This window comes from Sphaerodactylus townsendi, linkage group LG15 (assembly GCF_021028975.2).
Source record: "Sphaerodactylus townsendi isolate TG3544 linkage group LG15, MPM_Stown_v2.3, whole genome shotgun sequence".
In the NCBI taxonomy this organism is placed as follows: Eukaryota; Metazoa; Chordata; class Lepidosauria; order Squamata; family Sphaerodactylidae; genus Sphaerodactylus; species Sphaerodactylus townsendi.
Genome location: NC_059439.1, coordinates 22964692 through 22983574, shown reverse-complemented (window position 1 = coordinate 22983574; position 18883 = coordinate 22964692). Strand labels below are relative to the sequence as shown.

The 18883-nt window shown below is 41.9% G+C and overlaps 2 protein-coding genes and 1 pseudogene across 2 annotated transcripts; 1 reads left to right on the top strand and 2 right to left on the bottom strand.

The window, feature by feature from the left end:
• The first annotated feature begins 1720 nt into the window (after positions 1-1720).
• On the top strand, positions 1721-5360 carry LOC125444143 (annotated as a pseudogene).
• Positions 5361-11073: 5713 nt separating this feature from the next.
• LOC125444142 (olfactory receptor 6F1-like) lies at positions 11074-12819 on the bottom strand. The gene is made up of 3 exons (XM_048516579.1): positions 12793-12819; positions 11706-12526; positions 11074-11230 (listed from the first exon to the last, which is right to left on the bottom strand). The coding sequence occupies exons 1-3, from the start codon at positions 12817-12819 to the stop codon at positions 11074-11076; spliced, it is 1005 nt and encodes a 334-aa protein (XP_048372536.1).
• A 4269-nt stretch (positions 12820-17088) lies between these two features.
• On the bottom strand, positions 17089-18048 carry LOC125444140 (olfactory receptor 10K1-like). The gene has a single exon (XM_048516578.1). The coding sequence runs from the start codon at positions 18046-18048 to the stop codon at positions 17089-17091; it is 960 nt and encodes a 319-aa protein (XP_048372535.1).
• Between the last annotated feature and the right edge of the window lie 835 nt (positions 18049-18883).

Genomic DNA, 18883 nt, shown 5'->3' with positions numbered 1-18883 from the left:
ACCCAAGGCTCACAATCTTCCTAAAAAGGCAGTATTACAAATCTTACTAACCCACCCCAAAAATCCCCGTAACTTGTTATTCTGTTAGTTTCACCCGCTTTAAGCAACAGGTTATTAAGCAATGGTTATTTCCAGCCAGCACAACGGTTATTTCCATTTCACGGCAACTTTGTACCCATGTACCCATGTACCCGTGTACACCTCACATGTGGGTGTCAGTTCCCTTTTTCCCTGCACGTAGGCACACCACTTCTTGTTTCCATGCGAGCTAGGAGCATCAGGTTTAATAAACAATTTTGAAATAGCTAGGGCAAAGTTTGCACTTATATCTAAAGCATGTTTGAAACCTATTTCTTAACACCACACAAGCATATAGCATATAGTCTGCATATATATCTGAAAACCTCACAACTTATCAATATATTTTCCATAACAGGATCTGATTCATTACTTATAGCAACCAAAAAGTAGTAAAGGCAAACACACAGGACATTGGTAAGTGAGTTTGCTCTGATATTAGTTCCACAAAACAAAATGAGGTTTAATCCTTAGTGAATGTGTTCTGAATTGTGATCTTGGCTTTTCACTATTTCAAGAATTCTCTGGTTTCCTGTTTTAAGCACGATGCAGTCTTACTTTTATATTTCAATGCCTGAACTCTGCCAAATACTGTAATTTCAAATCTCTGAAGAGAGTCTTGGGCCCTTTTCGCATGGAGGCGGAAGGGCTTGGGTCGGCGTTTCTGACGTCGACCTGACGATGCTGGGACCGTCCGCATGGTCGACTTACCTGCTCTCCGGCCCTCCAGCACTTCGTCAGGGCCTGGGGACATGCCTCCCCTGCCCTGCATGCCTGCTTCCCTGTCGCAGAGCAGGGGGGCGTGTCCCCAGGCCCTGGCGACGCGCCGGAGGGCCAGAGAGCAGGTAAGGGAAGGGAGGGAGTGGGGGAAAGCACCGGGAAGCTTCCAGCCGGCGTTGCCAGAAAAGTGCGCTTCCCAGTGCAATCTGGAAACGCCGGCTCGGCGCTGGGCGGGCAGCGCGAGGGCAGCGTGGCTGCGAAGGAGCTGCTCCCCCTGTGCGAATGGCAGCCTGGGGATGGCGTTTTTGCTGTCCCCAGGCTGCCATATTCCGCCCATGCGGAAATGGCCTTTAATATCTTTGTTTCACAGACTATATATGAGTGTTGACCAGAGGTGTTAGGATGGTATAAAAGACAGAAAAAGTTTTCTTCAAGTCTTTAAGAGAAGTAGAGCCTGGTAAGATGTATATTGACAGTCCTGGCTTTTTCCTGATGAAAGAGAATTTCAGCAATATTACACCAGCAGCAGGCTGGATCCAGCCCCCAGAATGCATCAGTTCTTCACTAAGCAACAGAGAAAGTCTGCTTCATGGTCTTTTCCATAATTTTGTAATACCAAAGAAGTCTGTATGCCAGGAAATAGTTTTACTTCATTACTTTTAATTTATGCTGCTGGGTTACACAAGACTCCAGGGAGCACTTGCTAGATACATTAGGACAACCATGGATCAAGCTCTTCCAGATCTCCCATTCTTCCTCCTTCCTTGAACAGCTCAGCATCTCAAAGGGAAAAGCAGCAAGGAACTTTACATTGTTGTTTCCTGAAGGCTTGCAATTGTTTGAGTGTTTTATCTGTAATTGCACAACAGCATTTCAAGCAGAAGGACAGAGGAATCATCCTTCTGGTATGGAACACAGAGCAATGGTTGACTCAGAATCCTCCAGTGATGCAAGGTACTTAAATAAGATATTCAAAGTACTTAAATAATTCCTATTGACATTTTATAGCGTTTCAATAATGGTATCATCATCTCAAAATGGTGGGAAGGGAATCCTTTATTCTTATTCTTAATACCTTTAATAGGCATAATTCAAGTACAAAATGAGTATAACATTTGCAGTGAACAATAAAATGATCTCTATAAATAATATCCAGTTTAGGTATTCCATATTGTAAAAGAAAATGCTGATTCAAATATTAAAATCCAACACAGATAAAATTACTAAGTCAATTAAAATAGTCCATAGTCAGCTAATACATTTGACTGAAATGTAAATAAAACCCTTATTTATCTAAGGGTAACAGTGTTAATAAAAATTGAGTTACTCAAATGGATAACTCCTTATTAGAGCCTGACAATAGGAACAGAATGTTCTGAGCATTATTGAAGGAAAATTTTCACCGTCATGAAGGTGAAAAAAATATACTATGAGGCTCAGCAAATAAGTGGCATTCTAGAATAATGTGAATGAATGAATCAGGCGTCCCAGCCCAACATGGACATAGTCTCTCATGATCGTGGATATGTAGATATCTGCCAGAGAGAACACTGAAAGGAAAAGCATTCATGTGTGCTAGAGTAAAAGCTCTTCTTTGGGCGAGAACTTCAAGGAAATAAAAATATTGGCTCATGCAACCCAGTTGGTTCTGAATGCCAATAAAAGCAGGAGAACACACAAATGGCTGAGCAGGAAAGAATTGTTGATGCTCCTGGTCCAATATTCTCTGTTTAATTGATGTAAATATATTTCTTTCATCCAAAAGTAATGATGAATCAAAAGCAATTCCAATCTGTGTTAATTTTAGCATAACTGCTTGAGAACATTTGGACCAGTAAGAATTGCTCTTTAGGAAATCCAGTAGGCTTGTGTTATTTCTAAAATGTGTTTTGATCCAGTATTTAAAAGTGGCAATCCGAGCCATGACTTCAACATGACTTTGACCTAGTTCAGCACACATGGCCAAGTAAGGGACACATTTTTGACTCCTAAGGTAGGTCTAAAGAAAGAAGCTTGCACACTTTCAACAGCCTTGTTTAAAGGTGTAATCCAGACTGGGATGCAACATAAACTTTGAGAAAGTTCCTTTACTTTAAATACTTGGATTGCTGCTGAGAAGGGAATCAAAAAGTCGCCAAACTTATCAAGGGAACAGGGCATGTTGGTGGCAAGAAAGCCTAAATAACTTGAAATTCAAATGAGAGCATAATTGTGTGTATAAGTAATAGTTACAGTGTCTCATAGTATATGGAATTCCCAACTACCGAATGTGGCAGCTGTAGATTTATTCATGATTAGTCACAATCACAGAGACTAATTCTGTCAACAGCTATAATCCATGGTAGACAAGTACAATATGTATCAGAATTCAAGAAGACCAAATAATAGGGAGAGAGAATGTTCCACACCTGATTTCTGGTTACTTATCAGGCTATACACTTAATGACCATTGATCATATTCTCAAAACAAAACAGAGAGAGAGAGAGAGAGAGAGAGAGAGAGAGAGAGAGAGAGAGAGAGAGAGAGAGAGAATAGATCCACTGTTCAATAAAAATTGGATGATGGTTGGATATTGATCTCAGTACAATTGGCATATCTTTGTCTTCATTTTTAAGCATCTTCAAACATTCAGTTATGTAATGGTTTGGAATGCATTAATTTTGAACAAAAAAAGACTTAGGAAGCTGTGTTTTGTTGGAAATTCTATAATAACTTCTAATCTAAGCAGAGTTGGCCCTGGTCAGTATTGTTGGAAGAGAAAGACTGTGCACTATCTTCTGCCTCAGTGACGGGGGCGGGGGGACTGATCAGTAAGTCAGATCGCTAGGAGGTCAAGACACTGAGATCTCTTTCTCCACTGTTCTGACATTAGCACTTTGATGTGTAGATTGCAATTCTCAAGAAACTTCCTTCCTTCCTGCTTCTCCTTCACTCACAAATCACCATTCTTGCACACATTCCTTCATCTTCCACTATATGTGCAGAGAGATGCAGACAGCATCCCTCACCATCCAGCTAGTTAGATTAGAATAGAGGACCTATCTCTCAATTGTTCTATCAAGAATGGAGGTCACTAACAAAGGCTCCTCTTATGAGATAGAAGCTATGAATTGGCTCTGAGCGTCTTTTGTTTTCCACACACACACACACACACACACACACACACACACACACACACACACACACACACACACACACACACACACACACATATTCCTGGTTCAGCTCTGCTGTGTTTTGCCTCCGTGCACTCTGCTGTAATGCAAAGGTATCTCTTAACAGGGAGAGAAATATCAACAAGTATTTGAGATGGGAGACCAGCAAGGAAGTCCAAAGTTGCTGTGCAGAGACAGGTAATGGCAAACCACCTGTACTAGTCACTAGTCTTGAAACCCTTGAAACAGCTATATGTTGATGAATTTTTCCACCACCACCAACATCAGTTAACTTTAGACTCTGAGTCAATGGTACTGATGGGAACATGTGCTTCAAATGTGACAGACCCTGCTTTGTATCTATGTCCCTAGGCTTTTGTTCCAAAGCCCAGACATGGATCCTCCATTAGTTTCATTTCTCAATGATATGTTTCCTTTTCTTTCTTTCAAGGGTTCGTCTCACTGAAGGAAGGGGGAATCAAACTGTCACAGCCTTCTTCCTTTTGGGATTTTCTGATCTCCGAGAGCTCCAGATTTTACACTTTGTGACATTTCTTTCCATTTACTCAGCAGCCTTGGCGGGGAACTTCCTTTTGATGCTGACTGTAGTCCAGAATCAGTCCCTTCACAATCCCATGTATTTCTTCCTAGCCAACCTCTCTTTATCAGATGCTTGCTATATCTCTGCCACTGTCCCCAAATCCATGGCAATTTCATGGACAAACAACACACAGATTTCTTTCCCTGGATGTGTTGCACAAGTGTTCTTAGTGGTGACAGGTGTAGGTGTTGAGCTGACCTTTCTCACTGTGATGGCTTATGACCGCTATGTAGCAATTTGTTATCCTCTACAATACACAGTGTTGATGAACTGGAATACTAGCATCTAAATGGCAGCAGCGTCTTGGATCAGCAGCATAATCCATGCTGCCATGCACACTGCAAACACATTCAGGTTACATTTTTGCAGCTCTAAGATGGAACAATATTTTTGTGATATCCCCCAATTATTAATGATTTCTTGCACTGATACAACTGCCAATGTGGTGGTGGTTGTTATTGAAGGAGTTGTTATTGGTTCATTTTGCTTTTTCGGTATAGTGACTTCTTATGGTTTCATCTTGCAAAACGTGCTGAAAATTAAGTCTCACCAGGCCAGGTCTAAAGCCTTTTCTACCTGCATCCCACACTTGATTGTGCTTTCCTTGTTTGTCTCTACTATTTTTTTTTCTTATATGAAACCAAAATCCATGTCTTCTATATCGGTAGACCTGACGGCTGCTGTATTGTACACCATTTTGCCACCACTCCTGAATCCGATTATTTATAGCCTGAAAAACAAAGAAATCCATGTAGCCGTGCAGAAAATGTTCAAGAAATGGTTTGGATTTTGCCTAATGATTTGATAAACTTCCCAATGAAGTTAAGCCAGTTTATACTAGCATGAATAGCTGTGTTCTGCTGTTATGGTTACTGATGTATTTTTTAAAAAATTCATTGTATTTATTCTAACAGGCAGGATATTTCTACCAAATATAATATGATTGGAACATTATTTATTTATTTATTTTATTGGATTCATGTCCCATCCTATCCCCCATATCTATGTAAACAATGGCTATGAATTGATATATCTGTACAAATGATGAAAATCTCCTGTACCAGAAAAAAAATGTTCTATGTATTTGATATATAAGGCTCTTCTATTATTTTCTTTTCAGTATACAGGCCACCCCTACAGTTGTATGTGGCTGCAATTAATAAGGAGTAATTCTGTGATTTTGTTGCAGAAGCAGAATGGCTCACATATAGGTCACACTATTAATATTGCACAATCCCTTCCTTTAGACTCTGTAGTTTTGATTAATGCATATTTTAAAGCTGTTTCATGTTTCAGGAAGCCCAATCTTGAGGGCTGGCACAGCATAATAGTGGTGCCCATGGTTCATTCCCTATGAACATTCACTGGACTGAAGAGGAAACACCAGGCAAAGAGTCATACTTAGCTTGCCAGAGTCCCTAGCAAACCCAGAAATATCTTGGAGCAGTGGCCAATGATATTCCTCCAAGACACAAAGACAGGTCCAGTCAATCGATGCCTGCCAATGTGACTACCATTTCTTAATGCCATATCTCTCCCTTCGGGGTGCATAGAGAAGTTTTTAAGTCCTAGTGTAGCTCCTGATAAAGCATAAGTCAGAGGCTTGGCTTGATCTCACTCCCACCTCATCCTAATCAAGTGACCTAACCACTGGACCAACCGAGCACTTGAAAAGGAGAAATGCCTTTGGGAATTTGTCATTTCTTTGAAGTTCTGATATCACCATTGTAAGGACTCACATGGAAAGGTGCAGGAATGGCATAGCCAAGGGCCCTGGTTTCATCCCCACATGGAAAGGATGGGATGCAGACTTCAAAAAGGGGAGAGGACAGCCCAGCTTAAAAAAAAAACACAAGCCAGGATTGAAATCTGGTAGGCATGCCCTTGAACTAACTTGCACCATACACAAGAGCCCATTACTGCCCTCAGCACCCTTTCATCACAGTGACCCCCCTGCAACAACTCGCAAGTTCCCCCCCCGTGAACCACCCTCCCAACCCTCCAGCCACACACTGCACACAAAATGTAGCAGACCATATGAGTGGGAAGGGGATGCAACCATGTCAGTTTACTTTCACTTAGTCAAAGAGGAGTCCAATGGCATTGTGAAGACTAACAAAATATATCCCACCAGGAGCCTCTTGCAAACCCAACCCCAGCTCTTCACCTGTATGAAGTGGACATTTTTTCTGAGAAGTCTCAGTGGGAATTCATAGAGATGGGAGGAGGTGTTGGGCTGGAGTGGCATGAGTGGGTGGGTCAGAAGAGGTGGAGACAGGCCTCAATCAATACCCAATGCCAGAGAGGAACATAGAATTTGAACAGTAGACTTTGCTGAACAGCAGCAGGTTAAGAGTCACAAGTGCCAGTGAGTCGGCTTTTGCATTCTTGCTGTCTAGAGCAGCAGCCTGTGCACTTTTTAAAGCTCCTCTAGGACATCATGGGGAGATATGGCAAGCTATCTGTATCATGCTGTGCCTGGGAGTGATGCAGACATGCCCAAAGGAGGGCTGCCTGAACATTTTATTTTTATTTATTTATTAATAGTTTTATATACTGCCCTCCCCCTGAAGGCTCAGGGCGGTTCACAACAGGTTAAAACATACATTAAAACATAATTTAATATCAATTATATAAAAACAGAACCCATTTTAAAATGTGGATGGCGTCTGACTACTCCCTTCCCCCCCTTGTGCCCACGGGAGGCCAGATGACATGGCCTTTTTCGGGGGAGGGGGGAATTTTAATCTGGAAAATTGGACGCCAATGCACTGCACAACTGTAATTTTAGCTTTTATTGCTGCTTTAATGTCTGATTGTTTTACATTGTTGCTTTTATGTGCTGTACACCGCCCAGAGCCCTTCGGGGATGGGGCGGTATAAAAGCCTAATCAAACAAACAAACAAACAAACAAACAAACAAACAAACAAACAAACAAACAAACAAACAAACAAACAAACAAACAAACAAACAAACAAACAAACAAACAAACAAACAAACAAACAAACAAACAAACAAACAAACAAACAAACAAACAAACAAACAAATAGTAGATTTTTTTTTAACCAGGCTGGCCAAACGCCTGGCGGAACAGGTCTGTCTTGCAGGCCCTGCGGAAACTCTGTAAGTCCCGCAGGGCCCTGATCTCCCTAGGGAGCCTGTTCCACCAGGCAGGGGGCAGGGCTGAAAAGGCCCTGCCCCTCATCGAGGCCAGCCTGATCATTTTGGGGCCAGGGATCACGAGTAGGTCCTCCTCCGAGGAGCGGAGGGGCCTACCGGGGCAATATGGGGAGAGGCGGTCCCTCAGGTATGCAGGTCCGAGACCGCGAATGGCTTTGAAGGTCAAAACCAACACTTTAAACATAATCCGGAACGCAATCAGCAGCCAGTGCAGATGGTATAGGATCGGTGTAATATGATCCCTGCTCGAACTGCCAGTAAGCAGCCTGGCTGCTGCATTCTGAATGGGCTTGAGCTGTGGGGATGGCAGCTCCATGGTTCAGTGGCAGGATCCCTGCAAGTCACTTCAGCCAGCCCATACTGCATTTTCTCCCTGTTGAATCCTCCACATTATCCTTCCTGTTGAATCATTGTTTATACAGATGGTAAACAGAGACATAGGCATGGGGAGAGGGTTTCATCTGCTGGGACATCCTTTCAGAGCACTCATCGCATGGATGCTTACTCTTCTGGTGTGTGGAGTTGCCCTTTTCCATTCTCCAATGCTGCTGTTTAGTAGACCAGACTTGTAAGGCAATAGGTTTGGATCGGGGTTCCACTAAGTATAGCTGCTTAGTTGCCTTAGACCTCAGCTGTGATCCATCTGAATCTGTGTTATCGCCGACAAGTGGCTGAGCTGACTGCCTGATATGAGGCCTCAAAAATCTATTTTTTCTCCTGTTTATCCCAATCAAGTCACAGTTCACTTATGGAGACTCAGCAAGGCTTGCAATACAAGACAAGAAACAATCAGAGGTGGTTTGCCTCAGTATTGTGACCTTGGTGTACCTTAGAGGTCTCCCATCCACACTGACCAGGACCAACCCTGCTTAGCTTCCCAGAATTGGCAAGGCTAGCCTAAGAAATTCAGGTCAGTTACACCCCTCCCCCCCAGCCCATCGGATGAATTCATAACTCTTTTTTGAAATTTGCACTGGCCCACATTCTGTGAATTTGTACCCAGTTAAGGATAGTTGGTTGCCATCCATAAAAGAGGATTGCCTCGTTTCTCCGAGGGTGGAGTCAGCAAGTGTGGTGTGGGGACCAAGCCTCCCGGAGGTGCCCACTTCATTGCGGTGTGCCTCAGGGGGCACTGCTGTCCCCACTGTTATTTAACATCTATATGCTACCCCTTGCTCAGTTGGTACAGAGCTTTGGGCTGATCTGTCATCAATATGCTGATGACACTCAGCTCATTCTGTTGATGGAGGGGGGAGCTGCCGCCGCCCCTGCAGCTCTACAGCATTGTTTGGAGGAGGTCGCTGGTTGGTTGCAACAGAGCAGGTTAAAACTTAATCCATCGAAGACGGAGATCCTTTGGCTTGGTCGTGAAGGGAAGGTTGGGGATTTCCAGCTGCCGGTGTGGGAGGGGGTCACATTGGCGCTGACCTCCGTTCACAGCCTGGGGGTTCACCTGGATTTGTCTCTCTCAATGGAGACCCAGGTGGCCCATATCACCCAGGTTGCGTTTTTCCATATTCGTCAGGCACGACGGTTGGCTCCCTTCCTTTCCAGCACTGACCTAGGCACTGTGATCCATGCAACGGTCACCTCCAGGTTAGACTATTGTAACTCGCTCTATGCGAGCCTTCCCTTGCGTTTGATCCGGAAACTGAAACTGGTCCAGCATGCAGTGGCTCGCTTGCTCACAGGGGGCGCCTTTCAAGAACACATTCAACCTGTGTTGCACCGTCTGCATTGGCTCCCAGTTGAATTCCGAATCATCTTCAAGGTGTGGGTGCTGACCTTTAAGGCCTTACGTGACCTGGGACCCTTGTACTTTCGGGACCACATTACCCCATATGTCCCGGCCCGACCTCTGCGCTCCGCAGAGGCCAACTTACTGGTAGTCCCTGGCCCCTCAATGACGCGGTTGGCCTCTACTTGGGCCAGGGCCTTCATGGCTCTGGCGCCAGCCTGGTGGAACACTCTCCCTCCAGCTGTCTGGGCCCTGCGGGACCTTGGAGAGTTCCGCAGGGCCTGTAAGACTGAGTTGTTCCACCAGGCCTTTGGTGAGACCAGCCGCTGAAGGTGCCCCCTGCCCCTCCTTTTTGTCCCATATGGGTCCCTTATACTATCAAGACCCATCATATATATTTATTTCTGGGGAGGGTCTAAACACAGGTTTCGTGGGACGCTATGTTAGGTATTAACTGTTGTTTTAATTGTATTTATGGTAACTAATTTTGTGATGATTTTATGTATGATTTTATGTTGTTCACCGCCCTGAACCCTTCGGGGATAGGGCGGTATATTAAATTAAACAAATAAATAAAAAATAATAAAATGAGTTCATAAATAAATAAATCTGGCCGTAATTATATGTCATACATGTGACTAGAGATTCATAGTCAACTTTTCTACCATATTTTTTGTGACCTTTGTTTATTTTATGCTCTCTCATAACTACTGTTTGTGTTTTTGTATTTTAACCTCTGAAGAAGACCTATCAGACCAAAACACATCAGGTCAATCCATATAACAAGTTACTTGCAATCAAATTTATGTTTTGGTGTCATTAAGAGGTGCAGTCTTTGAATTATATTTGTTATTGAATTATTGTAATTTTATTGAACATTGTTTTTTAACATTAGTTTTTTAAGCACTTGAATAAAAGATAGATTATATAAATATTATTTTTTTAAAAAAAAATTCACACATCCTTAAGATACCATCTGAAGACTACTAAGGAGCACAGTTGCTTGAGCAAAACTCCTCAAAATTTAAAAAAGGAAGGCAAAATGCTCTAACAAAATTTCTAAGTTATATGAGGGATTTTTTAAATGATTGGCCAACACATTCTTATTTTAACAAGAAAAATGAGTCTTGTGATACTTCACATTCCAGACAAAATGGCTGCTAGCTTATAAAAGTTTCTATTTAAGCAAAGCTGTTTTTATTTTTATTTTTGTTGCAGCTAATTAAAATGGATACCCCACTAGAACCCCAGTAATGAAATAATCCACTTATTTTACTGAATTACCCCATTTCTCTAAAGATCGTGGTGACAAGTTAGTCTCTGCCTTCTCTTCCCATTTTTATGTGTGCTACAGACAAGTAGATTAAATGGTAAGAATCAATAATAAAATATTGAGAAGAAAGGTTATTAGGATTTGATGCATTACTTTTAAAAACCAAAAAGGCAAGCACACAGGACCTTCCTAAGTATGTTTGCTCTGGTATTAGCTCCACAAAGTAAAATGAGGCTTAATCCTTAGTGAATGTGTTCTGAATTGTGATCTTGGTTTTTGACTATTTCAAGAATTATCTGGACTCCTTTTTAAGCCACAATTCAGCCTTATTTTTTCTGGTTTATTGTCTGAGCTTTGCCAAATACTATCATTGCAAATTTCTGAAAAGAGTCTTTTACATCTTTGTTTCGCAGACTGTATATGAGAGGGTTGACCAGAGGTGTTAGGATGGTGTAAAAGATAGAAAAAGCTTTATTCAAGTCTCTGAGGCCGTATCTGCACGGCCTGTGTACGACGGCCTGGGGGCGCCAAAAAAGGCGTTGCAGCAGCGGCGACCTGACGCCTCTTCCCTCCCCCCAGGGTGGCGTCAAGCCGCCCTAAAAAACAAAGGGTTGTTTAAAGGGTTGTTGTTGGGGAGGGATCGTCTTCCCTGCGGCGCGGTGCGAACCGCGCCGCCGGGAAGACGCTTTCTCCCTATGGGCATTCGCCCACACTGTCCTCCGACCTCCAGGGGTCGGAGGGCAGCGCATGGGCGAGGGCTGCGACGCCCCGCAGGCGACGAGGAAGACACAGTAAGTGGGGCGGGGGAGGGCGCAGAGGCGGCTCCGTGCGGAGCCGCCCTGCCTTCTGCCGGCCTCCCCGTTGCCTGCTCGCACGCTTGCGTGCGAGCAGGCTCCCGCCCCCACGCCGACAGAACTCCTGCCGGCGTGGGGGCGCGAGGGGGGCGTGCAGAAACGGCCTGAGAGAAGTGGAGTCTGGTAAGATATACACAGCTGCTATTGTGCCATAATAAATTGCCACCACAATGAGATGGGAGGAGCAAGTAGAAAAAGCTTTTTTCCTTCCAGTGGTAGATGGAATTTTGAGGATGGCAATAATAATAAATACATATGACATTAAGGTGAGTGTGAATGGGGGAAGGGTGAATACAGCTACGAATACCAAAATTAGTGTTTCTAAAAAGAAAGTGTTGCTGCGAGACAACTGGATAATAGGGAAAGTGTCACAAAAGAAATGGTTGATCTCATTAGGACCACTGAAAACTAACCTCGACATTAATATTATTGTCACAGTGCTAGCGAAAAAACCGGCTATCCAAGACCCAGCTGCCATCTTGAGGCATAATTGGCCATTCATTAAGGATACGTAATGAAGAGGTTTACATATAGCCAAACACCGATCACAGGACATTGCAAAAAGGAGATAACATTCAACAGCTGCTAATGATACAAATAAATAATGCTGCACAAAGCATCCACTGATTGAAATAGTTCTGTCTCCAGTTACCAAACTAGCCAGCATTCTAGGTGAAATAGTTGAACTGTACAGGGTCTCCAGTAAGGATAAATTTCCCAGGAAGAAATACATAGGAGTATGAAGACGTAGGTCAGCCAAAACAAGCATGATAATGAGGATGTTTGCCATCATGGTCATTAGATAGACCACCAAAAACACCAATAGTAGAAAAATCTTCATATCCTGGATATTTCTAAACCCCAACAAGATGAATTCCTTGATGACTGTTTGATTTTTACATTCCAGGCTTTCAATATTCTGCATCTGTGGAAAGTAGTATTTTAGAATATTTTAGTTACTGTGAATATTATGTATATCATTGCAGTATTTCATTCTCAGCTTTGAATGTTATCAATACATTTCTGGTAGCAGAACTGTAAAAGACCTTCAAGCAAGTATTCAAACACCTTTCGTGAAGCCACATCAGTATTCTGTTATACTCTTCATCTGAGGTTTCAACACCCTGCATCTCTAATGTTGCATTTTGGAACATTTTAATTACTGTAACCACCAAATTATTTTTAACTTACCATAGCACCTTTCAAAATTCCATTCATTCTCTAAAGTTGCTAATAAATGTTTTAGTTACAGTTCAGAAAGCTGACAATAACAGAACTTCTTTTCCACATAACAGGGCAGAATCAGGAATGGCCTTCTAGTAAAATAAACATACACAATCACTCTGATGTTTGTTATAATTCTGATGTGCAATTGTATGTGAATCTATTGGGTTGGATCCAACCAGCTTTTCTTCTAGTGGAAAAAAATTAAGGAAGGATCTCCTTTGGTCACATATAAAGATTATGCTGGACCTCATTGGATCCTACATAGACAAAAGTGTTGTGGAAATGGGACTGTAGTAATGAGGCTGAAATAACTGAAACTGTACCCAAGTTTCTGCTGCACATTTTAGATTATGTTCCCTTGGTTTCTGTTCATGTTACTCACACTATTCTATCCTGGATTTGCTTCTATTCTTTGTCCCTATGTTGTATATGCCTAATAAAGGTCTCTGAATTTGATCTTGTAATGAGGAATTGGGTAACATTAGATGGAAAAACTCTTCGGATCCAACCCTATATTTGTGTTCAAGTATGAAAGGGAACATATATCAGATCTTCAAAAAAAGTAATTGGATTCTGGAAACCAAATTAGCTCTTGGCTACTTGAATTGACATAAAGGCCCAACTAAATGACATGTTATGTTGGGGTTTACAATTAATGTTCTGATGATTAATGATAGAAATCCAACTGATGATTAATGATAGAAATCCAGGGGTCAGATTTGATTTGGTTGTGTAGCTGATGCCATCACAAGGTATTTTATACATCATTCTAGTTGTGCTATTTCTTTAACAAAAATTGCTCCCTACCAAAGCTTTTTTTAAGGACTGGTGGGGGAAACAAATAAGCCCCTGAGCCACAAGTATCTAAATTGAGATTATTTTTGTAGCCAAATACCATAGCATGATATAAATCAAAGCCTTTCAATAAATTTAACTAAAAATACATTTGAGACTGAATTCACAGATTTATTGTTCTATTCAGCTCTCTGTTGAGCCTTCTTCTGACAGGTTGAGCTTTCCTTTGGAAGAAAGCCTCCCTACAGATGAAGAGAATATAATTTGGATGAGGGAGGTTTTTTCATTGTATGAATACAGTGAATATGGTGGAATTATAAGCAATGTGTTCTACACTCAACAGGACAGGGTCCAGTCAGCTGTGAAATTCTCTTTGAGTTCTTTTTCCTGATGTCAAAGCTTTTTAAAATATAAATTAAGAGTGGGGTTTTAATTATTATGTTAATTTTTATGAATGTTTTGTATTATATATTGTTTGTATGTGAGTCAATCTGAGCCTGGGCTTTGGCTGGGGTAAGGCAGGGTTAGTAAAGTAAATAAAGTAAAAGTATGCTGTATGACAAAGTCTTTCACAAAGTAATGGGAGCTTCAAGATGAACAGCAGATTGTGATTGTGTATGGAGAAACAAATTGTTGAAAGTGAGGGGAAAATTTAAAAATCTACAGAGCTAGCATGAAATCATTGCATGAATCCAAACAACCTTACGAGACAAAGTCTTTATATTCCCCCCACCCCATATTTAAACTGAGTCTTGCCTTGAAAACCCTATGGGATTGCCATAAATCAACTATGACAAAGGCAAATATGTGTGTGTATGTGGGTGTGGGTGCTTAAGAATTTTCCACAAAATTTCACCAGAAGTTAGAAAGAAAACTTATTTACTTACTATGTGTAAATCCTCCAATAATCAGTAGCTTCTTAGTGTATTCAGTCCAACAAAATCCTCCATTTTTCTACACAACGCTACCCTAACTAATGTCCTCATTGATGTGGCACTTACACAAAATAGCAAACTTGAATTTCTGACTGAAATAGGGAGCCACCCTTTGTTTTTGTACTTATTAGCTAAACAAATATGTGTCTGAAGACAGTAGTTGACTATACCTGTGTCTCCTTGAGAATTTAAACTCAGGAGACTGTGTGAAAAACAACATGAAACCCTAAAGGGAAATCAATAAAGGGTGATTTTTCATGTCTGAATATGAGCAATGAAGTGAGGAGAACCATTTAATTTCCAATGATGTAAAGAAGGAGGCAAAAACATCAATTCACCTCAGTAACTCAGAAAAAGACTACTGAAGTCAGTTGTCTCCATTGAAAGCATTGTACTGGTGATGCAGGGTTATCAGTCTCCAGGTAGCTCTTCCAGAATTAAAACCAATCTTCAGACCACAGAAATCAGTTCCCCTAGAGCAGTGGTTCTCAACCTTCCTAATGCCGCGGCCCTTTAATACAGTTCCCCATGTTGTGGTGACCCCCAACCCTGATGCAGAGAGTCTTAGGTGACCCCTATGAAAGGGTCATTCAACCCCCAAAGGGGTCCCGACCCCCAGGTTGAGAACCACTGCCCTAGAAGAAATGGCAGCTTCATAGGACATACTCTGTGGCATCATATCCCCCATGAGCTTTCTCCTCTTCCCAGGCCTCATCTCCAAATCTCCAGGAATGTTCTGAGATAGAGCTGAAAATACTTTTGTGATGTCATCCCACAATGGGGAAGTTTTATTTGTGCCACTTGATCTGTTACAGTCAACACATGTGGAGGAAGGGCAAGACAGAAGCCAAAACATAAATGAATTTAGGCTGATTCCGCATGGGCCAAAAACAGCAGTGTGAAAACGGTGTGATAATGGTGTAAAAGGGTTTAAAATGGTGTAAAAGGATTTATACTGTTTTCACACCGTTTTCACACTGCTGTTTTTGGCCCATGCAGAATCAGCCCTAGTTTCAGAGGGTGGCCATGTTGGCCTGGAGTAAAACTGCTAGATTTCAATTCAGTAGCGACTAGCAAGATTTTGGGCATATAGGCTTTTGAGATTCAAATATCTGAACAGAGCTTTATCATAGAGTCATAAAGTTGAAGAGACCTAGTCCTTTACATCTCTATTTGAAACATGGGCCGTTTCCGCACGGGCGGAATATGGCGGCCTGTGGACGGCAAAAACGCCGTCCTCAGGCTGCCATTTGCACAGGGGGTGCAGCTGCTTCACAGCCGCGCCGCCCTCGCGCCGCCTGTCTGGCGCTGAGCCCGCATTTCCAAGCCATGCTTCCCCAGCATGGTTTTTTGGAAACGCTGGCTGGAAGCCACTGCCAGCGAACAGCAGCGGTTTCCTGGCGCTCCCTCACACTCCCTCCCTTCCCTTACCTGCTCTCTGGCCCTCCGGCGTGTCGCCGGGGCCTGGGGACACGCCCCCCTGCTCTGCGACACGGAAGCAGGCGCGCAGGGCAGGGGAGGCGTGTCCCCAGGCCCCGGTGACGCGCCAGAGGGCCAGAGAGCACGTAAGTCAACCGGGCGACTGCGCCCAGCGGTGCCGTCTCCCCGGTTCTTTCTGGGACCATCTGTGTGGACAGTCCCAGCATCGTCGGGTCGGTGTCAGAAACGCCGACCCAAGCCCTTCCGCCTCCGTGCGGAAAGGGCCATGATGAGAGTTGTAAATATTGTTGCACCCCTTTGAAACCTCAACCTCAATTCCATGAACTATTCAGCATTCAAGTGAATTGAATTTTTTTTCCCAAAGTGCCCCCCAACAAAAAACCTTAATTTCTAAAGAGAGAATTTGGCTAAAATGAGAGGACTAGTGAGAAAGAAGTTAAAAGGGATAAATAAGAGCCTGGTCCTTCTAGGATGGCTGGAAACTATTTAAAACATTCAAAATTGATAGAATCTTGATGGAATCTGCTTGAGTTTTCCATTATTGACCAATAATAACAAATAACATATAAATTATCTTGTTCGGTTCACTAAAAAAAAATCTGTGAATCACTTATAAACTGTGAAACATGTATATACTGAGTTGGATTTTCTCAGATTTTCTCCTGATACAAGAGCTGTGCTGAATATAATAGAACCAGTGTAGACAACAGAAGGATAATTGGTCACTTTTATTATTTTAGAATACATCTATCCCACCTCTTCAAAAAAATCTAACCCAAGGTGACCAAATCCTCCCAACAAGGCAGTACATAATTCAATCACTTTAAAACAATTAAAACAATCAATCAAATTTTATTTAAATGATCGGGTACTAAAAGGAAGAGCTGGTAGGATGGGATTTTGTTGCTTTTAGAAACCATTTTTTAGCAAAGGCAACCAGTTATAGGACATTCCTAAACATCTTTACTTTGAATTTAACTCCACAAAGCTCAATATGAGTTAGTTCTTAGTAAATGTTCTTGGGACTGATGTCTTGGTTACCTACTATTTCATGACATTTTGGGCTTCTTTTTGGGTAACTATTCAGAGTTTAATTTTTATGATTCCTTGCCAGCGTTCTGACCCATGCTATGATTGCAGACCTCTGAAGAGATTCCTTAACATCTTTGTTTCTTAGACTATAAATGAGAGGGTTGACCAGAGGTGTTAGGATAGTGTAGAAGACAGAAAAAGCTTTACTTACATCTTCAAGAGAGCTGGAGTCTGGTATAGCATACACAGCTGCTATTGTGCCATAGTAAATTGTCACCACAATGAGGTGAGAGGAGCAGGTAGAAAAGGTTTTTTGCCTTCCCGTGGTGGATGGGATTTTGAGGATGGCAGTAATGATGTATGTGTATGACATTATGGTTAGTATAAATGGGGGAAGGGTGAACACAGTTACAAAAAATAAAATCAGTGTTCTTAAGAAAAAAGTGTTGCTGCAAGACAACTGGAGAATAGGAAAGGAATCACAAAAGAAATGGTTAATCTCATTAGGACCACGGAAAACTAGTCTTAACATTAATACTAGTGTGATGGTGCTAGCAAAAAAACCAGTGACCCAAGACCCAGCTGCCATCTGGAGGCATAATTTGCCATTCATTAAGGACACGTAATGAAGAGGTTTACATATAGCCAGATATCGATCATAAGACATTGCAGAAAGGAGATAACATTCAACAGCTGCCAGAGATGCAAATAAATAATGTTGTGTGAAACATCCACTGATGGAAATCGTTCTGTCTCCAGATACCCAACTAACCAGCATTCTGGGCAAAATTGCTGAACTGTACAAGGTCTCCAAGCAGGATAAATTCCCCAGGAAGAAATACATGGGTGTGTGAAGATTTCGGTCCGCCACAATCAGCACAATAATGAGGATATTTGCCCCCACAGTTGTTAGATAGACCACCAAGAAGACCAAGAGGAGAAAATGTTTTATATCCTGGATATTTCTAAACCCCAACAGGATGAAATCCTTGATGACTGTTTGATTTTTACATTCCATGCTTTCAGTATTCTGCATCTGTGAAAAATAGTATTTTAGAATATTTTAGTTGCTGTCAATATTATGCACTGTTAGACTCTTTTGTTCTGAGGAGTGACATCAACATAATTTTTTGAAACATGAAGTTGAACTGTGTGCTATTTTCTGACATAATTTAGCCATAGATCTGTGACCTGAAGAGAGGTTTGCTCATTAAAGATGTTACCAAGTACCCAACTCCCTTACTTAAACAACCAGGCTCCAATCATGACAGAACAATGTGGTAGGATTAGAAACTGCTGAGGATGGCACAAGTATCTAAATTTAGATAATTTTTGTAGCCTGACACTTTAGCATGATTTTATAAATCAATGCCTTTCAATAAATTTAACTGAAAATCCACCTGAGATTGAATTCACAGGGTTTCTGATTCTGTTCAGCTCTCTGTTGACCCTTCCTCTGACAGACTGAACTTTCCTCTGGAAGAAGAAAGTCTTCTCACAGATGAAATGAATTTGAGAGGGTGAGTGTGGGCACCTTCCAGTAGAAGAACAGTGTGAGCAGAGTGGCATTATCAGAGAAGCAAGCCTTTATTGGCATAGACAACAGTACAACAATAGTAAAAAAAAACTGATTAAAAAACATATACAGTACAGGAAATAAATGTTAAGTGGAAGGAAATCTACTGGCATTTAGTAATTTCCAGAAGAAAGTCTGCCACTATCATGATACAGATAGAAGGATCAGGATTGTCCAGCAAGTAGTGTAATCTAAATAAATCGGGGAGATTGGGTAAATGTAAAGGGAGAGTGGCATTATTAGCAATGTTTTTAGTTTATCCTCCTCTGGGCAGGGT